The sequence below is a fragment of the Amblyomma mixtum genome, chromosome 2, assembly GCF_055824585.1.
Source record: "Amblyomma mixtum isolate Tamu chromosome 2, ASM5582458v1, whole genome shotgun sequence".
In the NCBI taxonomy this organism is placed as follows: domain Eukaryota; kingdom Metazoa; phylum Arthropoda; class Arachnida; order Ixodida; family Ixodidae; genus Amblyomma; species Amblyomma mixtum.
Window position 1 is genome coordinate 309,523,035 of NC_143013.1, and position 21,624 is coordinate 309,544,658.

Here is a 21,624-nt window from a genome sequence, read left to right on the forward strand (position 1 = left end):
GCGGATGATGGTGGTATCTGCAGCCATCGGCAAGCTAGAGGAGTTAGCGCCTGGTTGGTGCAAAGGTCTCGTCACCAGGTAGATGGGGCCACGTGCTTCGCTGAGTCCCAGGCCCCTGTCCTGGATCAAATTCCTGCGGATGTCCTGTACTCTGCTACGTTGGAAATCAAGAAGCTAGGCTTGTATTTGGCTAAAACCGCTTACGAGCACAGCAACCTACCTACTTACGAGCACAGCAACCTATGCCGTTTGTGTCGCGCTGTAGAATTTGCAGCCATTTTGTTCTACTTGAGCTGTGAGTTCAAGTATTAGTGTGTTTTTAAGTCAAGCCTGGATCTTATATCTGACCTGGCCTTCAACCCGCGTACTCGCAGCACGAACGTTTTAAAAGCACTACCTGGCACCGGCGATGACGACTGTTCTACAATCGTTCAACGATGCACACTGCAATGGTTTTCAAAGCAAAATCAAAAACCTAAACTAAAAGCAAGCAATTATAAAACCTTGAAATTGCATTGTGAAATTTTCGATGTTTCTTTCCATTTTTCCTCGTCTGAAAAAAACGAAAAAAAAAACGTTTTTTTTTCCCCCCCAAAATTGCAGTGTTTTTTTCAGGCCTTCACATCTCTAGACACGTTGCGAGCTAGCATAGGCAGCGGAAAGCTAGAGGCGGTCTGGCGGTAGTTCGGCAGCATGGCCGACTCGCAACCGACGGCCACCGGACGTGACGTCGGTGCAAGCTATGTATAGGAGGATATTGAATTGAATTGAATTGGCTTTTTATTTGCAGGAAACAATACAGATATATCCCTGCGGGTGGCGTAAGGCTAAAGGCTTGGAAGCCTGACGAGGCCTTAGCCCCCTCACATCAGTTACAGCCTGCAGAAGCAGACACACATTTTCTGCATTTAAGCATGTACGCGGTTGCAATAGGATAACATGTTCACGCTTCTCAATTACAACACAATGAATACGAGAAATACACAGTACAATGCAGCAATATAACTAAAGTGCAGTTCGAGAGTTTTGAGCGGGAATGACGGTACATGTGCATCCATGTACATATTTGATGCGCAATTCGAAATTCTCGCCGCCCAACGTTCTTACTCTTACAGAATAGTCTACACTGCACATCTGTCATTAGGCTGTGCAACGTTGCATGATTACAGTGCGTAAAAAAAAAATAATCCCTATGTAAAGAAAAAGCGCTGGTCTCCAAGCAACCACGAAAAACTCTAAACCTGGGAATAAATATCTACGGTTGGCATCACTACAGTGTCCAAATAACGGTGAGCTCTCTCGGGCTCTGCAAAAGGGGCTCGTTAGGAAAGGGAAAGACACGAACCTTTCACCCCGAGCCATGTCACCCTGCCAAGTGATGAGAGTAAGCAATGGTTGCCTACACTCGGTAACCTAAAGGCAGATACTTTTAACGACATACTGACGACAGCAACTGTCTCCGCTGCCGCCTAATCTTACGATTGCGATCCGCCGCGGTGGCTCAGTGGTTATGGTGCTCGGCTGCTGACCAGAAAGACGCGGGTTCGATCCCGGCCGCGGCGGTCGAATTTCTTTGGAGGAGAAATTCTGGAGGCCCGTGTACTGTGCGATGTCAGTGCACGTTAAAGAACCCCAGGTGGTCGAAATTTCCGGAGCCCTCCACTACGGCGTCTCTCATAGCCCGAGTCGCTTTGGGACGTTCAACCCCGTAAACCAAACCAAACCTTATGATTGCGAGGAGCGCTCGGTGCGATGGTTTGTTGCTGAGCCCGAAAGAGGGAGAGAATATTTTGTGTAAACTTGATGGCTCCGAATGACAACTGTGCATCGGTGCTCACTGCCGGCAAGTGGCCACAGAGCGTGGTGTAGTGTCGCCATCTGTCGAACGAGCGAGGAAATCCTCGACGCAGCGGCGCACCGCGGGCAGCTCGGTCGGGTTTGTACGTTGGGAACGTTTGGCCGTGCGCAAAAATCTAGGCATGCAGGCTAGGAACTAAACAAAGACGAAACGCCTGCATCTCAGACTCCCAAGTTTTTCTTCTTTCTGCATTTTAGCTGAGCCGCTACTCGTGTCATTCCTGGTAATGAAACATCTGCTTGGCTATAATTTGCTCCCGCACGTTTTCTCGTTCGTATAAGGGGGTTAAAAAGCATTTACAGCTGTCATTAGAGCTGTGGAAAACTAGAGGACTCTTCCCGCCAGAGGTATTGAAGCATTTCATACTGTACCTGAATTGGAGCGTAATTCCTGTAATTATCAGTTTTCGGCTCTTTTGCGAGTGTAGTACCTTTCCGCTTCCTACTGTTCTTGCTTGTGTATTTCATTGATATAGAGGCATTCCGGCTTGAACGAAAACACTGTCCTGCGGTATCGCGCAATCAAAACATAAGTACGAAAGGCTTATGCTACGCAAGCAGTAAACTTAATTGCGCCTACCATGAGACGACTCCTTAGTAGTAAGATTTCAGCAAAGTTTGCAGTGAAAGTGCGAGCAAGGCCTCATGATATTAGCTGGATTTAAATAATTTGCTTCCTGATAGCGTGGAATTGGATACAAGACTGCGGCATCTGGCGGCAATACCCGACGGTAAGGGCAGTTCATAATGGGTAACAAAACTCGCAGTGACCATGTGCAGGACTGCATAAGTGGACCGCGTGGTTCTGCGAGTTTACTTCTCTCTTCAGCGGAATTGTTGCATTGACTTGAATATTTGTGTTTGTTTCGAACCTGAGTGAGTGAACAATCGTTGATTCATGCGACGCAGCACTTTTGCGGCAAAAAAAAACATAAAGAGACGACGTTCGGGAGAGAGGAAACCCAAGACAAGAACGGACAATGCCCTCTCTTACCACTGATTCTTTTACGACTCCGCTATGCCGAAAAACTGAAACAAAATTACCCAAACATCAGGTCTTACTTATTCATCCGAAGTTACGTAAACCTTCCCAGCTGGAGCCACTTTTCCCAGTCTTCTCGTGTTTAAAATAAAACAGTATTAAGTAGGATAGTTGCATAAAGAGGGCCCCAGTACGGGCCTGCGTGTTCAATATCACAAAAAATATCGGTGGCACAAGTCGGGCAAGCCCAATAGCAGGGCTCGCCCAGTAACCCATTACTGGTTTAATGTCCAATATGACCGGCTGAGAACGAGCGGAGTGGTACCACTCTAGTTTCGTATCTGCTGAAAACCTTGCAAATAAAATGTGGATATACGGATTTCCACTCGAATGCTCTCAGATTGATTTTCTAGCTATCCAACGCATTTCAGCATGACATCGCCAAAATTATTTCAGGGTTCCTTTAATACCGAAAACTGCTGCCGTGTAACAAAGATGACCGCGTACGCGGAAAATTGCGCTCTGATTGTGGGAATCGGAAACATTATTCTCCGGCCAAGCATTCCGACACAAACGGTGGAGTCAATGCCAACTACTCCGCTTAGTATAAAGACGTTTGGGGGCCCATTGATTGCACACATGTGTGGGGCGGACGTAAAGGTTTAAAATTCCCGCCTGCAATAAAAAGCGTTTTGACTCCGAGAACCCATAACTGCTCCGACCCATGGAAATACCGCGCCGGTGCGACATCGTATGTATGCGCATAAATGGCGTCGCTGTTCTCACCATAGATGGTGGCGGCGGCGCTGGGTAACGCCGCAAATCTTTGTATTGTTTGTTTGTTGATCCTTCAAAGCTGCCGGCAAGCCGCTTTAACGTTTGTTTGTGATCCAAGGCGCGACAAGATTTATCTCGATTGATCGCATCCGGGCGGAGCCGATTCTACGTTGTTCCAGAATGCTATAGTAACTTTGCATGCTTTATCACGAAAGTTCGCTATCTGCTTTAAATTGAACGCGGCCGATAGCGGCGGGCATTCTGGTCGACGACCGCCGAGCACGCCTGTTGCTACGCCGCCGCGAGTCATTCAGTTCTTTGCGGGCGCAAGCCAGCCCAAATAAAGAGGTTCGTTTGGAAGCCATTATCGCCGTTTTCCTGCTCTCCGGGCAGCAGTCACCACTACGTGACAGTATCCAGGCGTCTGCAGAGAAACGCTTAGAAGAGCCTCTAGCAGTAGACAACGCAGCGGCATGCGTTCGCACGCTGTTCCTGCTCCATTTCATGGTAAGGCATGCGTCTCCAATTTCGACGAATTTAGGCGTCTCAAATGTCATGGGCACCATGATGGTCTACCGTGGATAGGTTCCACAGTGCACTTCAGCGCACATGGCGATAAGTAGAATGGATAGGCGCGGACTTTCACCGCGGCCCGGATCCGTCCATAAGTCGACCGCTACGACGGCGGTGCAAGCCATGGGACTGCGCTACATCATCTATAGGAGGGACAGCAAGCCGAAGTATGTGTGGACTACCGCGATGCAACACTGCCAGTAGGGGAGGCGCCTAAATGCCAGTAAAGGGCCCTTTCGTGTGGCGTCCCCTGAACATCTATGTGTGGGCGCGCATGCGCAAATGGACGGCGCTTGTTCCGGCTGTCGACGGGACGCACTTCGCGGTCGTCAAAGTTCAGCGACTTACGTGATTGCGGGGTGCTCAGCCATCCAAATAATCGACAGATTTCACAACGCTCGCCGTGTGTGTGCACAGCTTGCGCGATGGCCACGCTACCTGCTGCTTTTAAACTTAGGACTACATTGAGACCACCACCCAACCAAGTCAAACTGTGGTTTTTAAAGGAAGCTTCAGGTGTTTGTTTTCCTGCCGACCTCAGCAAATTACCTTTCTAAATGCTATGTTTATGTAATTGAACGCTTTTGGTCTTAGATATAACTACTAGATTCCCTTCCTAATGTGGCCCCAAGACACGAGCCACTCGCGCCGTGGTACAGCCTTTCGCTGCAGGCGACTTCACATCAACACATTTTCATAAAGCGCTGTATGTGACTTGCGCGAAGTGCGTCAATAGTTCTGCCGCTGCGGAGTGTTCAGCCTTCATCATTTCCATCAGGCGTTAAAATGCCATCCTGCTGTGCACAGCAAGAATTGCGAGCCAAGTACGAATTCCCGAGTAAGTATTGTTTTCGAAACGGTCGGCCTAACTGCGTGGCCATCGCAATACGTTTAGCATCCATTGACCGTGCTATAAAAACATGCAGGTATGCTCAGAGGCAGTATTCAGTAGAGGCATCTAGGTATGTTGCTTCAAACATAGGTCGTCTATGGCGACGTATAAGTGAGGCTGACCAGCTGTCTGTCCGGCTGACCGATTGACCGGATGACTAAATGTTTCATACTTGGTGGATACTGGGTCCGCGCAATGAAGGTAGGGAAGAAAAGGATAAAAAGGCAGTACCGAATGAAGCGTAGATGCACAATTCTCACTCGGGTGGTAGCAATGGAGCGATTCTTATGATGAATCTTCATTCCTATCCCTACCTTCACCTGCAGCGTTGACTAATGGGTAAGGGTACTCGGCTACTGTGAAGGAGGCCCCGGGTTCAGTCATCACCGCGGCAGTCTAGTTTCGATGGACGCCGAACTTAAAAGACCCTATGTTGTGTACAATTATCCCTGGTGGTTTAAATTAATCCTGGGCCCTGCACTACGGCGCCCCTCTGAGTCCATGCATGTGTCGCGTCGGTACTTCACAATTCACAACTTAGTAATCCCTGCTTCCTTTCATACTTTCCCTCACAGGGAAATTCTGTTATCCGCTGCGACCGAAACAATCGCTGCGCTTTTCCTTTTCTGCTAACCGTTGCTATTTATTAGCATTTACACAATGAAGACGCCGCTGCGGGCAACACAGCACGAAGGGAAGACGAAACGTTAGCAGAGATTTAAGGAGTTCTGTGCATCGAAAACCTTAAAAGCGGGTGGTTTGGTGCTTTTGTAAGTTGGTAAAACAAGCTTGTTACTATAACCGCACGAACGTGGGCTTACCACCTGTATATGCTTCGCATAATTTCAGCGCTCCTTAGGGAGACCTCTTATGATAGTGTTTTTGATACACGCGAAAACAACCGGCTGTTATTATGCAGCCTGCCTTCAGTGAGTAGAACGTTCTACCTGCAAAATAGCTTTCTGCGACACGTTCACCGTGGTCGTGCATTCCTCTTTCATTCAGTGCGGCATGCCTTGTGGAGAAGCGACGTGACACTGACCTTTAGTACCTTAGCTACAGACTGACTATACGCTCTTTCTCGGTGTAGAAATATGCTACCGTCAGCACAATACTGAATGTGGAACTAGCCGTGCTGGGGTCATACGCTTAAGTTTATTTCTTGTCCAGCTCGGTCCGCTTCACACTGCGCACGATCCCCACACTCGGCGCACGGGGCCAAAGTTCCACCGGTCGGGATGGCCGCTGTGGCTGTCGTTTAACCCGCTGGTGCTCCACTGGAACACCGGTACTGAGTCCGAGGGCGGTCCGCTGACCCCGACGAACTCCAGCGACTTGAACATGGAGTAATTTGTCACCTACAGCAGAAAGCGCAATTAATATGAATCGACAGCGGTACAGAAGCTACAAGACACTCGCCGTGAGTAGTAACTGGAAAACTCCTGCATTCATTTGATTTCGTTTATTTTTCTACTTTGGCCTTGCAAATTACCAAACACTCTTTGAAACCACAGTCAGAGGCTAGTGTGGTGTTCGAAAGCAAAAATGTATGGAAACAGCTCTCGTGTAGATTATAGCACAATAGATACAAACCGAAAACAACAATCACATTGGCGAAATAACTAACCAATCCTTACGAGTCTGTATTAGTACTGTATTTAATTCGGTAAACAGCGGAAAATGTCTGTAGTTAAATGGCAGGGGACTCTTAAGACGATAATGTAGATAAATGCAACGTGTAGTTTTGGGCTTTGGGGCCAATGAAATGTTGAACATTACTAGTCAGGATATACAGCGAACCATAAAAGCCACAGAACAGTACCTGTATGCCGTGGTGTATCTGCATCATTTCGTCTGTGTATGGCGGGCTGCAGGTTGGGTGTGGATGAATCGCTTTGTGTAGCCGTCATACCTGCCCATTACTCTGGAGGCGAAATTCCAGGGGTCCGTGTTCTGTGCGATGTCAGCGCGCGTTAAAGAACCCCAAGTGGTCGAAATTTCCGGAGCCCTTCACTACGGCGTCCCACATAGCCGTAGTCGCTTTGGGACGTTAAACCCCATAAATAACAGTACACAAAACGATATAACGTTCTAAACCAAACCGAAATAGGAAGTGGAATACAATAGACTGGTATTTAGGACGATATTTAGGACGGATTGCACACCAGACTGTCGAAAAGCAAGAGATCTGCGTCAACTACCACATTTATGCAGCCAAAATATTGCGTTGGATGGACCCTGACGTGAGGTATAGAACCTCATTGGCGTTATGGGATCAGATGCATGCTAGCGCATAGAAGGTGCCCATACTTTTCCACTATATTTAAAACCAATAACGTCCCCCTTCAACGTGTCGGTTTATGTGTAGTGGTAAGTGTGCGTGCTACTCACTGTGTGGCCCCGGGTTCGAACCTCAGTTGTGTTCATTGGTGTGCTTGATGTCGTTGATATTGTGCATATAAGCGTATGTCGTGTTTGTAAACAGCGATACTTCGCCGCAGAGGTCCCGGAAACGCATGAAAATAGCTTCTTTATTAAAGAAAGTTCGCCGGTGGGCTGCATAAACATGGTGCCGTTGAGCGAGCGCACGGCTTAGTAAGGAGGAAAAATTTGGCCGCTTCCATCGCAAAAAAATGTCGCGCTTACTCACGTGGCCGCTTCGACTCTCAGCCGCATAGCCACAGAGCAAGTTTTGAAAAAAAAAAAAGAAAGACCGCTTATGCTGAGCGCCGCACACACGAGCTTCTTAAGGCGTCCGCAATCTGACCCAAAATCACACGTCGACAGCGCGCTCTATATGCCGGACTTCAGTGTTTAGTAAAGCTAAGTTCTTTTTTTTTTTATGGGGTTTAACGTCCCAAAGCGACTAAGGCTATGAGAGACGCCGTAGTGGAGGGCTCCGGAAATTTCGACCACCTGGGGTTCTTTAACGTGCACTGACATCGCACAGTACACGGGCCTCTAGAATTTCTCCTCTAAAGAAATTCAACCGCCGCGGCCGGGATCGAACCCGCGTCTTTCGGGTCAGCAGCCGAGCACCATAGCCACTGAGCCACCGCGGCGGCTAAAGCTAAGTTCTATAATGCAACAAATGTCAGGCAGAAAATGTAGACAGCCGTAGTAAAGGCAAGTGAAAATTCAGCAGATGTGCAGCACAAAATCAGTAGCGAGCTATAATGAAGCGAAGTGAGAGTGTAGAAAATTTAAAGCGTACAGTCATTAGCGCGCCAGAGTAAAGCGAACTGACGCAGCTTCCAGGCAATGGGATATGGCAGAAGAGAAAAGCACACATTGATAAACACCATCCTAAAAGCTTACTCCGCTTACGCAGTTCATCGCATCAGAACACGTCTGTCAATTTCTAAAAATCGAGATATGTTATCTGCAGCAGGTCGTCTGTTACCTTGACGTCGATGCCTCCTGCAGATTTGCGGTACATTTTGGGATCGCCGTATTCGCCCTTCGGGTCAATCAGGTCGTAGCGAGCAGATACGGCGTACACTGGGTTGTACGGCGGCGTGCAGTTGCATCGTGAGAAGGGGTCGTGGGTGTAGTCGTTGTACCTTGCAAAAAGATATAGCATACGGTTTAGCATGGCTAAGCGCGGAATACCATGGAGTAGCACTAGTTGCGGTGGGCACTTAAGGTCCTTACGTGCTAAGGGTATTTGACCTAAGGGCCTTTACCAAAAAGGCTTTTCGACTAAAGGCCTTCTATCTAAAGGCATTTACCAGGAAGGCCTTTACCGTATGTCCTTCACCCTCAAGGCCTTTGACCTTAGGGTCTTTATCGCAAAGGCCCTTGGCCTAAAGGCTGAAACGCGAAGGCGCCCCTGTGCTGTGCGATGTACGACACCTCTTTCTTCCTCGCTTCCTTCACTCCGTCCTTCATCCCTTCCCTTCTGGCGCAGCTCAGCTGTCCACTGAGATATGTGAGACAGATACTGCGCCATTTCTTTTCCTCAAAAACCAATTTTCAATTTTTATACTTACTATGTACGCGTCAGAAAATTGCTTTGTGGCAGGCAGCTTACCTGCCTACCGAATTGCGGGTAATCTGCCAGGGGTATGCCTGTGCGAAAGTCTTAAAGGTAAAGGCCTTCATGGTAAAGTGAAAAACGCGCCTAGTAATTCTGCCGCACTATAAGAAACGAATGAAAACCAGGTTTAATGAGGAGTCATGCTAAGCATCGGAACGTCACGTACAGCATTCCTTGCTTCAGACAAGCTTTCACCTGACACCACATATGGACGAAAGAATGCCAGTGGTCTTTCGGAGGAAAAGGACACTCCTAATACTTTAAACGCGTTGGGTCACCAGTGGGCCACGTCGGGTATTCCTGCTGTGCGGCAAGAATATTGAGGGCCGCTACGAAGTCGTGGGACAGCTATTGTTTTTCAAAGAGGCAGAAAAAACACACATGCCAGGTTGTGATTGCCGTCGGTTGTCGGTTAAATAGGTTGAGTTCGCCGGAAGCTCTTTGGTGGTTCAAGAAGAACAGCGCGAAAAGACAAGGACCACAGGAAGATACACAAAGACAAGCGCTGACTTTCAACTAAAGATTTATTGCTCGGAACGTGGAAATAAATACATCAGGCTCTAAGCAACAAAAAGAACACATAGGGTTGATACACACTTGTCCACGCACACAAAAAATACCAAACAGATACAGCAGCATTACTTCCTTGCAGATAGAAATTCTAATTCTTTCTTTGACAACGATAAGGAGGGACTATTGATACATGCGTCATTTAGCCGGGCGATTTCAGCAGCTTCAATGATTTCTCGAGTCAGCGTATTGGGGTGTCTACTTAACACTTTTGTTTGTTGGAAGAATGGTTGGCACGTTTTGCTTTCGCAATCTCGGCAGTGGATGCCGAGGTGCCCTTTAACAGTATTATAAACAGTGATATTATGTTCTCTCAGGCGCTCGTTCAGGCATCTGCCCGTCTGGCCAACATAATGTTTCCCGCACGAAAGTGGAATAGAGTAAATGACACCTTCTTGGCATGCAACAAACTGATTTTCATGCTTTATGGAACACTTTTTTGGCGTGAATTCATCATTCACTTGTTTACACAGTTTCCCAAGCTTTTCGGGAGCCGAAAAAACAACTCTTACTTGAGCTCGGTTGCCTATCTTCTTTAGCTTATGGGAAAATTTCTGAATGTAAGGAACAACTGTTGTCTTTTCTTTTACCTTGGCAGACTCTGTCAGATCATTCTTGTTGTTTTTGCTTAAACTTTCGAGCATCGATTCAGAAACGGACACGAGCAGTTGCTTGGGATATCCTGCCTTTACAAGGCGATCAGTTTGCTGGTTGAAACTGTCTTGTTGAGCGTGAATGCAAGATTTATTTAGAGCGTTGTAATAGCATGACTTAGCCACGGCGCGTTTAACTAACTTGGTTTGGTTGGTTTGGTTTATGGGGTTTAACGTCCCAAAGCGACTAAGGCTATGAGAGACGCCGTAGTGGAGGGCTCCGGAAATTTGGACCACCTGGGGTTCTTTAACGTGCACTGACATCGCACAGTACACGGGCCTCTAGAATTTCTCCTCCAAAAATATTCTAGCCGCCGCGGCCGGGATCGAACCCGCGTCTTTCGGGACAGCAGCCGAGCACCGTAACCGCTGAGCCACCGCGGCGGCTAACTAACTTGGAATGCGACGGTGCGAATGGAAGTAGAGGCTTGTTGCTTCGCGGTTCAAACGACCAGCAGGTATGATTCGGCGTAAAGCTGAGTCTAAGATCAAGAAATCTAATCGTATTATTTTCAGGAACTTTGCAAGTCAACGTGAGTGGATGAAGGCACTGGACAAAAATATCTTCAATCTCTTGCTTGACTGGTTCAAAATTATGGACATCGGTGTCTAACAGACCAAAGAAATCGTCAACAAACCGAAAACAGCGCCAAGCTTTTGACCCTTCTAATTGTCGTTGGAGCCTTCTGTCCTTTTGTGCGAGCAACAGATCACTAAGCACGGGCGCTATGCATGAGCCGATGCAGACTCCTTTCTTCTGCAGGTAAAGAACACCATCACAGATAGCAAATGTTGAATTTCAATACACTTCAAGCAGTTCTAGGAACCCTGAGACTGAGATGCCTGCCTCATTTTGGAAGGCAACAACGTCGTGTTTATCGATGCATTCTTCGATACATAAAAACAGCTCATCATGCGGCAGTGAATAATAAAGGTCTTTTACATCAAACGAGCAAGCCATGAGGCCTTTGTTCTTATGGGTTTCTAAAACCTGAATTACGTCCTGTGATTTTTTCACCAGAAAGGGATCGTCTAAGGTCAATGAATTTAAAATCCTAAGAAACACTGCTACTGATTTTTGCCACGCGCCGTTCACGCCGCACCCACGAAAATCTAAAAGTGACCCATCAGTTCGCCACGACACACGGGAATTAGGGCCCTGAAAATCGCTCCAGCAGTGAACGTGTTAATGCAAGGGTCGCCACTTTGTCGGTGTGTAAAACCGCATAATTTATTTTTATTTCTGCGAAAAAACGAAGCGCCACGATGATGGCGGTTGAAGGTGTCCATGTGTTTTCTAGCTACGGTTCTTGGAATTCTCCTTATTCTTCTAAAAAAAAAAATTTCTTGCTTTCCAGTAATAACGTAACTGTCGACAGGGATTTAAAAAAAAAAAAGATCCGTCAGCAGCAGAGCATTCACAAGCTCACGCAGCTCTCAGGACGGTCTTTCTATTTCGAAAAAGAGCGAAATATGTTTGCTACCTCATCAGTGCCACCATGGAGTCGATGTCGCGAATCTTGACGTGGTCTCTCCTGAATATGTTCGCCCTCGGTGACTTGCCATAACTGTAGTAGTCCCCGTACTTCTCCACCAGCTGCGCCTGTCCACTCATGTTGAAAAGCTCTTCGAAGTAACTAAACACGCAAAAAGAATTGTAATCATGAGACTCAGTGCAAGAAATATTTTCCGAGCTTTCCTCAGCACACAAAGCAGTACGTGCGCATTAATCGACACTTGCCACAGATGTGGTACTTTTTTTCAGGGGCTAAATCTTTCTCTGCAATGTCGACAGTATAGCCTCCTGTGACGCCATGCGAGGCCATAGTTCCCATGCAGTTACACGAACCATGCACCTAGGAATACAACAGCGCTAGTTCATGCTAACTGCTGAAACGGGAACCAGTAGGAAAGAACTACGAACGTGTAAGTCTACCTTAGCGCTCTTGTTCAATTTACGCTTATGATAATCTTTCGGCATTCTCGCGGATATCGATATATTCACGTATTTTATTTAATGGCGACTTCTACTAAAGACAACTTTAAGATGCATCATATCAAACGTTCCTGTCCAAATACACAAAGTTCTTATGGCTGAGGAAAAAGAAACGACTCACTAACAGTACATCTGCACCGTACTTTATAATTTGTTCTGCTCCCAATAATTTGCCTCCCATCTCGGCATTGCGTTTTGATCGTAGATTTTCTCTATTTTCTAGGGGTGTGCGAATATCAAATTTTTCGAATACGAATCGAATACGAATACTTGATTCCGAATATCGAATCGAATATCGAATAATCAAGGACAGACGCATTTAACCACTACAAAACATTTACTTGAGCACCCAAGAACATCACAGTTCAACTATCAGTGATGAAATGAGCACAAAAGGTGTGTGTGGCTGCACAAAAAGTATCAAAGTCTCGAACATTGTTCTTAGAAGAGTGGAAATATCAGAGATGATGGCTAGTACACAGCAGTGATCAAGGCTAGCTTGCCATAAGCACAAAAGCGCGTTGCTGGGATGAACATAAAAGGTAGTCGTGAAGGAAAACCGGCTGCTCCATTGGTCAGGCAGAAGTAGTTCCCTTCTAGCTGAAACAACTTCTCCAGCAACAGAAAATGCCCTCTCAATTGGCACTGCACTGGCTCGTATGGCGAGGTATTTCGTGCACAGCTCTGACTATACCAGCATCGCAGGTATAGCCACAAAGAAGCTCACCAGTGCAGTCAGCTACTGCATGACCCAACGTTACGCATTGCTCTGGGCGCCGCTATGTTGTTAAGTCTCTTCATGATGAAGTTAGCGCCAAAAACGAGGACTAAAGTAGGAGAGAAGACACAACACGAGCGCTTTGTCTCTCTTGATAGGACTCTAGGATCTCTAGGATAGGACGAGTCTCTCTCGATAGGACTTGCGGACCGAAATGAACGCCGGTGCTCGCAATAGAATATTCGGCTAGATACGAATATTCGCGTCGTGTCGAATATTCGAAACAACGCGAATACTTGGATTTCGAATCAAATACGAATACTAAAAATATAATATTCGAATTATATTCGAAAATTTCGAATATTCGCACACCCCTACTATTTTCCCTACCCACTGAATCTTGGCCACAAGGGTGAAAACCAAACCTAGCCGACCAGGAGCGAAATTATACTTTTACAGGCCTCCCGACGAGCATGTACCGCCTTCTTTCTGGTGGCTTTCTTCAACTGTCATCACTTGCAAGCGGGATGGATAGGATAGGTTGAGTTAGCGCTTCTCAAGTGCTCGAGCGCTTCGCTACAAAGCAAAAGAGTAGAAAATGTTGAGCAGGTATTCAAAGACAATGCTTATAAGCCATACGAATGATAAAAACAAAGTAGTCTATTTCCTATGAGAGCTCAAAAGTGCGAAAATTTCACTTTATTTGTTCCGTAGCACCCTCCTCCAGCGTTCTAGAGAAGGCTGCTCACATTTGTACTTGCCTTTACAGTGGCAGTGGAAGTTATCGAAATTCAAAACTGGTACGCGAGAACAAATTTTGCGGACTCGCCTGAATACACGTGACATCTTCAGAAATTACTTCAAATTATTAATATGTAGCTCTCCATAAGCGAACTGCTAGCATGTGAACACGAAGGTAGTATTTTAAACAATTGTGTTGCGTCCGGAGTTTACACATTCACCAAGGACAGGAAATGCAGGGCACGAAATCAAAGTTCTTCTGCAGTTTATGCTGCCCTTATATTGCTCAATTAAAATGTAGAATACATGAAATCCGTACTCACGGAACGTTGTAGCTTGGCCAGTACGTCTTTTTTCGGAGAATGTCACTGATGTCTTGTTTTCTCATAATCTGACTGAAAGAAGCGTCCACAAGAACAAACTTGAAAAAGAGCGCGAATAACACAGAAATAATGCAGGTCAAGCGAGAAAATGCATAAATTAAGCTTACGGCATCTGTTCTAGTACCCACAGAGTGTTGTTCAGAATGGGTTTCCCAGGCGTGAACAACTTGTAATCCAGGATTAACCACTGGTTGTTGTATCTGTAAACACCAGAAAGAACGGTTACAGTATTTGGACTGAAGCCCGTATTTGTTCGTTTATTGGTTTTTGTTTTGAATCTGAGATGTGGGATCAACGATGTAAACCTTGGACTACATACAAAATTATTGCTGGGTAGGACAGGAATTCTTTTCGTCTGTAGTAAGATGGTCGCATCCTTGGAGCTCGGTATACATTTTGACTGGTGCCAAACAGCCAGCCGGAAGGCAGTCGTACATTGAATGCAATGCACGCTGAATTAATACGCCTAACCACTACGGAAATGAAGGCAGATTGTGTACTCGAATCAGATGCGTGTGCATAGGTCTTGTAAACAGCAAATCGTCTAGAAGCACTATTTAAGCACACCTTTGGACCACATTTGACGTCCGCTCGGTATGTACATTTCACGTCCGCACGGATATGTACACCTCGCCTGTTAGGCGAGGAAACGCCGTAACGCCGAGACAAATTACGTACGTTCCGCTGTTTTTTCTCTCGAAAACGTCGACCCATTCCCGTCCGGACCTGGCCAGTCGGGTGGCCACCACCCCCCGCACCCAGGTAAGCGGAGCCAGCTCGGGGTCGAGCGACAGCCACAGGTCGGGCTCGGCATTCAAGGTAGAAGTCTCCGTGACGACCTGCACCGGTTCACGCCACCTAGTTTGAGTCATTTTGGCGTCCATTAATCTCACAAATCGCTTTGTAAATTTAGCGGTTTTATTGCGAAAGCAACACTACGTCCACTGTTTCGCCTCCTCACCGTGGCCTCACTTCCGCCGTGGCGGCGACTCCACGAATGACCTTGAGCCGTCGCCTAGCAACCGCAGCAGCTGCCGTCTCCGGCGCTCGCTTCGCCAGTTGTGCGTAGTAGAGGGGGAGGAGGTGTCATTTCGAGGGTATATATACGGTTTGGCTCAGTGGAGACTAGTCGTTATTGAGAGCACAGAAACCAAGACACACTACTTTACTGACCATCAAAACGTATTTACTGGTGTAAATAAAGTTCTAAAAAATAATTAACTATGTGCCATCTTCGTGTATAAACAATAGAGCTTAGCCAAAACACCTAACCACAAACGAAGCGAGGCAGTCGTTGCTTTCGCAACACAACCAGGTTTAACCAGAGCTAAGCCATTGCCATTTTTTTTTCTAGATGGCTCTTAGCGACAGTCAGGAAGCCAGATGCTTAAAGTAGGAAGCGTAGCGTGAATGGAAGAGTAAAACAACATGCGATTTACTGGCCCAAACATGACGAAAAAATTCGCCGCCCATCAGCATCTGCTTGCACTCCTGTCCCTACTATACCATGACGCAAGCAGGTTAACTGTGCGATTACCAAGCCGGCGGAAGTCAGGTAGAAGTCGTCCAGAGAGACAATGTTTCCGGCGTAGGAGGACATGGTTAAAGTGTGACCAGGAATAATACCATCTGTAATAGAAATCAGGAATAATAAGGTTCTGTACTGAGCACCAAAAATAAGCTCGACGATTAAGTCGGTAAGTGAAAAGCTGGCTTTCGTTCGAATTGTTTGGTAATGCTTTTTATTATCTGTGCACCTACGTAATCCTACGTAATCCTAGCTACGTAGGTGTGCACCTACGCAAAATTTTTAATAAATAAAAATTTGCCTTTGGCGTGGAGACGTTTTAGCGGGAACGGGGCGGAATTTTGTACTGTTTTTGTGAATGCATTTTTTGCAATGAGAGTTGTATTTCTAATTGTGTTTGTATATGTTTTCCCTCCTAGTAATGACCCTCATCAGAGGGTTAACAGTATGAATAAATCGACAAACTGAAACAAGCCCCCGACATGTCCGCCGCTGAGTCAGACGAGATAAGTTCTGGGCTTTACGAGAAAAAATAATTTGCTACGGACGTTTTAGCTACAGGCACGGCTTGTAACGCAAGTATGCATCCTGCACACCCGCTGACTCTTAAGGACGCAAAAAGACGGCGGAAAGACGTAGCTCTAGACTATTCTAGCAATCACAGCAGAAATCGCCATGCTCTTTAGGAAAATATTGTTGGTTTCGTTTTTTAGGGTTTAACGTCCCAAATCGACTCAGGCTTTGAGGGACGCCGTAGTGAAGGGCTCCGGAAATTTCGACCACCTGGGGTTCTTTAACATCGCACAGTACGCGGGCCTCCAGAATTCCGTCTCCATCGAAATTCGGCCGCCGCGTCCGGGATCGAACCCGCGTCTTTCGGGTCAGCAGCCGAGCGCTGTAACCACTGAGCCACTACTTTTTTTTTCTTTATTGCATGTAGAGCACTCATACCCCCACTGAGCCACCGCGGCGGGGTAGAAAAATATTGTGGAAGACCTTTTGATGATCCAAGTTTGGTGGCCTCACCAGAAAAATATCGGTAATTATAGGTCACTTCAACCGCCTTACGCTTGCCAAAGGAGGTGGCGTCCCCTATGGCATGGGTACTAGGGTACGTACATGCATTCCTAGCAGCGCTAGATATGGCGTCATCCACAAGCGAGGGTAAGGGTGATATTTTTTTTTCGGCGAAGGCACCATAATTTTGTCGGTTTTTGGTACACAATAGCGGGCACTGCTCTTTAGAATGAATTGCCCAGCGCCTTATGAAAGCTCAGGTGAACGACACACCGGTCATGCGTACCTGGTCCCGTGGCAGACGGCTTGTAGTGCCAAGGAAAGGTGTACTTCTTCTGAATCCTCAGCATGCTCCGGTAGAGAAACCAGGAGTTGTGCGCTATGTAAATGTCGTCGTAGTTGCCGACTACCTTGACCAGTGCCGTACAGGCAGGCACTACGCCAATTGATTGCAAATCCACAGCGCGCTTGAGCGCGGGCTCGAGGTCGAGGAAGTCGCCATCGAGGTTGAAGAACCTGCAGACAGATGAACGGTAGCAGCGTTTGCGGTTAATTGTTGTACGCGACTCACATGTAACAGCCACAGCGGAAAAGCTAGACATCAGGGAAGCTGGTATACTTGTGAATATATTTCAGCAAGCTAAGGGAGAAAATCGCGCTCCGGAGACCCTGGTTCGGTTCCCCAACTCGACCAATTTCCTACTCGGCTTTATTTATTTATGTGGTCTGACTAGAAAGGTTAATCAGGCTGATTAGTCTTTACCATTGCGCTAATGTCATGCATCATGTCCTGTCACTCACCTGCCATGTGATGGAACTAAGTTCGACACAATGTCTATGAAACGTCTAGAAACGTCTATTAATCATGGTTAATGATAGTTAAGCATGACTTGCACATTTTGTGATACTAGTTAATGTATGGCTAGTGATAATGTGATCTTAACTAGTATACTGATTAATTAGTGTTAGTTAAGGTACAGGTGCACTGCACAGCCCCACATGCCACTTCTTAACTACTACTAATTACGAATTAGTCATTTAGTCATTAAGTACAATGATATAATCATGAAATCCCTTTATGTCATGTTCGGGTGTCTTTCGATTGCACCCGGTTAAGCATCGATTGGCTATTGATTGGCATATGCCCATATAAGGCATGCATCCGAAACGCGGACACATTTGTTAACATGTCTTGGTCACTACAGTATGAGGCATTAAATGCTTTCGCCTTAAAATTGCCGGGACACTTAATTTCCGCCTTGAGTGTATGACGTGATAGCATTAATGGGTCTTTTCAGCCGCCGTGGGTCAGCCTTGCTTAGCACTTCGTAGACATGGACACTGTTTCGTTTTTAAGCATGAAATGCTTTTAGCTCCCGTTGTCGGCAGTGTGGTGACGTCACGCCAAGACCGAGAGCCAACATCCGGGCACTGAATTCCACTCATCCGGGCACTGAATTCCACTCATCCGGGAGCTGAAACGGGAGCATCCGGGCACCGTACGAGATTTAACGAGACTCTCTAAGAGAGAGGGCCGCTAGGAGCAAGAGGGGAGCACCAGGGCGAGAAGGGCTTTGGGCGGAAAAACTGCTTCCGCGCCGTCCCCAATGATGGCGCGGCGGTCCCACACTCACGCATGTAAAAGACCGGCCGCTGGGCCTTCAGCTCATGACGTTTCCCCCTTTGGCAGGCAGATGTATACATGCTCGCGGAGTATTCGAACGCGCTGCATATACATTCTTGTCAGGCCTGCGTCTCGTCGTGTCCGCGTTGCTTCTGCATCGTCCTGCATTTCAATGCGGCCACCGTCACAGCTGCTTAAGCCGAGCAATGGAGCCTGACAGAAACCGGATACAGCTGACGAGGCAGGGCGGAAGAGATTCCCCAGACACTCACAGGAAACGATTGCGTCCACATGGACCACTGCACAGTATGTGTGGTGTGGTGTGTTGAACACTAGACCCATTTCAAAATTTTGACTAGTACCATCTACAACCAATGTGTTATGCCCGTAAACATTACTCTACTCTCGGTTACGGGAGAGGCAGAGATTTCTTATTATTATTGTTTTTCACTTTTTAATGCCATTTCATTAGGAGGACCATGACGGCGAAAGTTCTCTTGCGGCGTCGTTCGGCGTCTGTATGAAGCCTCCACCTCTAAGTGGTATTTAGAAGGATTTCCCTCCTCTCTCCACCTGTCAACCGCCTCCCTCGCCCTTTCCACTCCCCACTTGTAGAGAAAGGAGGGAGACGTTAGAAGAAAACTGGGTCATCAAAATGAAAATGACTAAGAAATAAATGACTCGGGCAACAGCAGGTCTAGGGGAAAATATACATCCTCCCGAAAAAATATCTTAAAAAAATGTGGGGGGAACTATTCCTTCTCACATCACTCGGGAAGAGCAACCTGTGTCTCCCAAGCACCAGCGCTGGCTGTGTCTCAAATAGCCACCCGCGAGTGCCGTAGCACATCGCGGAACCACTGCGCCATTGCGCCGACAATGCTATGAGGATTCGCCGTGATCTCGCGCACACATTTTGTGTACTTGCGTATTTGGAATTCGAATATATTGCCGAGTGAAAAATAATGCGCTCATAATTTGAACAGAAATAGAATTCGCAGATTGGAAAGTGAAAGAAGAATGCTGTCACAGTTTCTTCGCATTAATACAGTTGATAGCCCGCATTAATACAGTTGATTAATACAGTTGAACACCACTACTCTCACCATAAAGTGAGCATGCGGTAAACAACGCTCGTTCCTGCGCACGAACTAAAGTATTTAAAATCAGATTTTCCCATAATGAGCTACACATGAGTGGGAATCGCCTTCCTGATATACTTAAGCACTTTGACTAAATCAGTTCGTACAAGATTGTAACTGTTTGGAATACTACGACATTTCCTTACTGCGTGATTATTGTGTTAGTGTGTCAGCGTAAATTGTTGTACTTAACTCCATTGTTACAGTCGCTCCAGTGAGGTGGTATAAAGTGTACATAAACAAAATAAATAAAATACTGAAAACATTTTTTACAAGGACAAGCAGCTTACAAGGCTCTGGTAACGTTTGTCATCTTGCGAGACGTGTCTAGAGTGATGTTGTCGAAGGCATCGCTCAGTCCACGCATTTGCTTCATTTCAAGGTGGATCTGTCGCAGAGTGCAAAAAATTAATAAAGAAAAGGTTGAGTACGCAGAGCGCTCCTCCGGCGGGAATAAAAATCAAATCATGTCATGATCTCTATTAACTTTTTTCGTATGATGTCCGTTCTCATTTAGACTAAGAGTGTCAAATCACAAGAAGAATAAGAATGGGGTGGAGGGCATTTAGCAGGTACGCTCAGAGCATGAATAGCAGTTTGCCACTATACGTCAAGAGAAAAGTACATAACTGCATCTCACCGGTACTCACCTACGGGGTAGAAACGTGGAGGCTAACGAAAAGGGTCAAGCCTAAATTCAGGACAAGGCAGCCATTCTTGGAAAGAAAAATGGTAGATGTAAAGTTAACATGCAGGATGAAAGCAGAGTCGGTTGGGAACCAAACGCGAGTTAATGACATTCTAGCCGAAATAAAAAAAATATGGACATGGGTACATGTATGACAGTTTGTTGAGATTGTGTCGATAATTTCTGTGTCCTTCATGTAATGGTGGCTTTATGTGGTTCCCCTTACATTTCATTGTATCAAGTCTCACGTAACGTTGTTTATTTTTTTCCGCTGTGAGATTACAGCAAAATGAACATGGTGCGTTTTTAGTATGTGTATTATGTGTTACATGATATGCCAAGTGCTTGGGTAGCATTGCAGTGTGTAACATATGCACTAATGTATGTCCAATAGTTTTATTAGTTGTGTCTTATTGCTTGTAATATTTCCTCGTGTACGCCTATGAATAGTAAGCTTGATTGTGTCCAATGAGAATGTCTACAAGATATGTATAAGTGATCCTCTCTACTTTTAATCCAGACATCTGTAATTGTTTCAATGAAAAACTGTATGTTAACGCCCTTGAACCTGCCAAATATAGGGGCAGCAACCTTCGTCAAGCTGCTAATCAGCAGCTTTTTGTTGCTTGCCCTAGCATTTTTGTACTGTTGTAAAAATGCGAAATAAATTGAATTGAATTGAATTAATGTGAATGCAAGATATCGAGGGGTCGTTATCATATATCAGATGGGGATTTGACTCTCGTGGTCGAAATCTACAGGTGTTACCCCCCCCCCGGCCCCGCACCCCTCCACCCCCCTTCTTTCGAAAGTTGAACTGTTGTCCCCTTACAACCTCCAACCCTCCGCTGCCTCTCGTAAATTCCTGTCCCCCTCTGAAGAATGTGGTCACTACTTTAGACTTCTGCATATTAATTCTTAGATTCATCGCTCTGCTTCCCCTGTCTAAGTCCATGATTATGCTTTGCAATTCATTCCCTGAGCTACTTAGCAAGGCGATACCATCAGCGAACCGCAGAATACTAAGATATTCCCCAGTACCTTTTACCCCGTATTCTTCCCAATCAAGTTCTCTGAATACTTCGAGTAAACACGCGGTGAACAGTACCTGAGCGACGATATCTTTCTTTCCTGACACCCTGCCTGATTGCTGGCCTGAGTATGACCTATTTTCGAACAGCCTTTCCGAAAGCCATCCTGGTACTTCGTTTAGCTAAGCTCTAAAGCTTATCTAATTCCAATAACGATCAACTGAGCAAAAACACTGCACACAACGGATAGTAATCTGATCGATCTGTAATTTATCAAACTCTTGACCTACTCTTTCTATGAAATAAGCGGATGTTAGCGTCCTTCTCAGATTCGCGTACGCTCGAGGTCAAAAGGCACTGAGTATACAGGGTGGCAATTCTTCTAGTATAAAGTCGGCACCGCCCTTAAAAAA

The 21,624-nt window shown here is 46.3% G+C and overlaps 1 protein-coding gene across 2 annotated transcripts in view; it reads right to left on the reverse strand.

Moving 5' to 3' along the window:
- Nucleotides 1–6,216: 6,216 nt before the first annotated feature.
- The window catches only part of LOC149364924 (putative phospholipase B-like 2), a 74,702-nt gene continuing 59,294 nt past the window's right edge, over nt 6,217–21,624 (reverse strand). For both annotated transcript variants that reach the window (XM_089574906.1, XM_089574905.1), the window contains exons 4-12: nt 19,783–19,880; nt 17,013–17,242; nt 15,719–15,810; nt 14,860–15,020; nt 14,289–14,381; nt 14,122–14,193; nt 11,828–11,980; nt 8,485–8,644; nt 6,217–6,439 (exon numbers count right to left, since the gene is read on the reverse strand). In XM_089574906.1, coding sequence (XP_089431032.1) covers nt 6,263–6,439; nt 8,485–8,644; nt 11,828–11,980; nt 14,122–14,193; nt 14,289–14,381; nt 14,860–15,020; nt 15,719–15,810; nt 17,013–17,242; nt 19,783–19,880 — 1,236 coding nt within the window. In that variant the 3' untranslated portion in view covers nt 6,217–6,262. The remainder of the gene's footprint in view (nt 6,440–8,484; nt 8,645–11,827; nt 11,981–14,121; nt 14,194–14,288; nt 14,382–14,859; nt 15,021–15,718; nt 15,811–17,012; nt 17,243–19,782; nt 19,881–21,624) is intronic.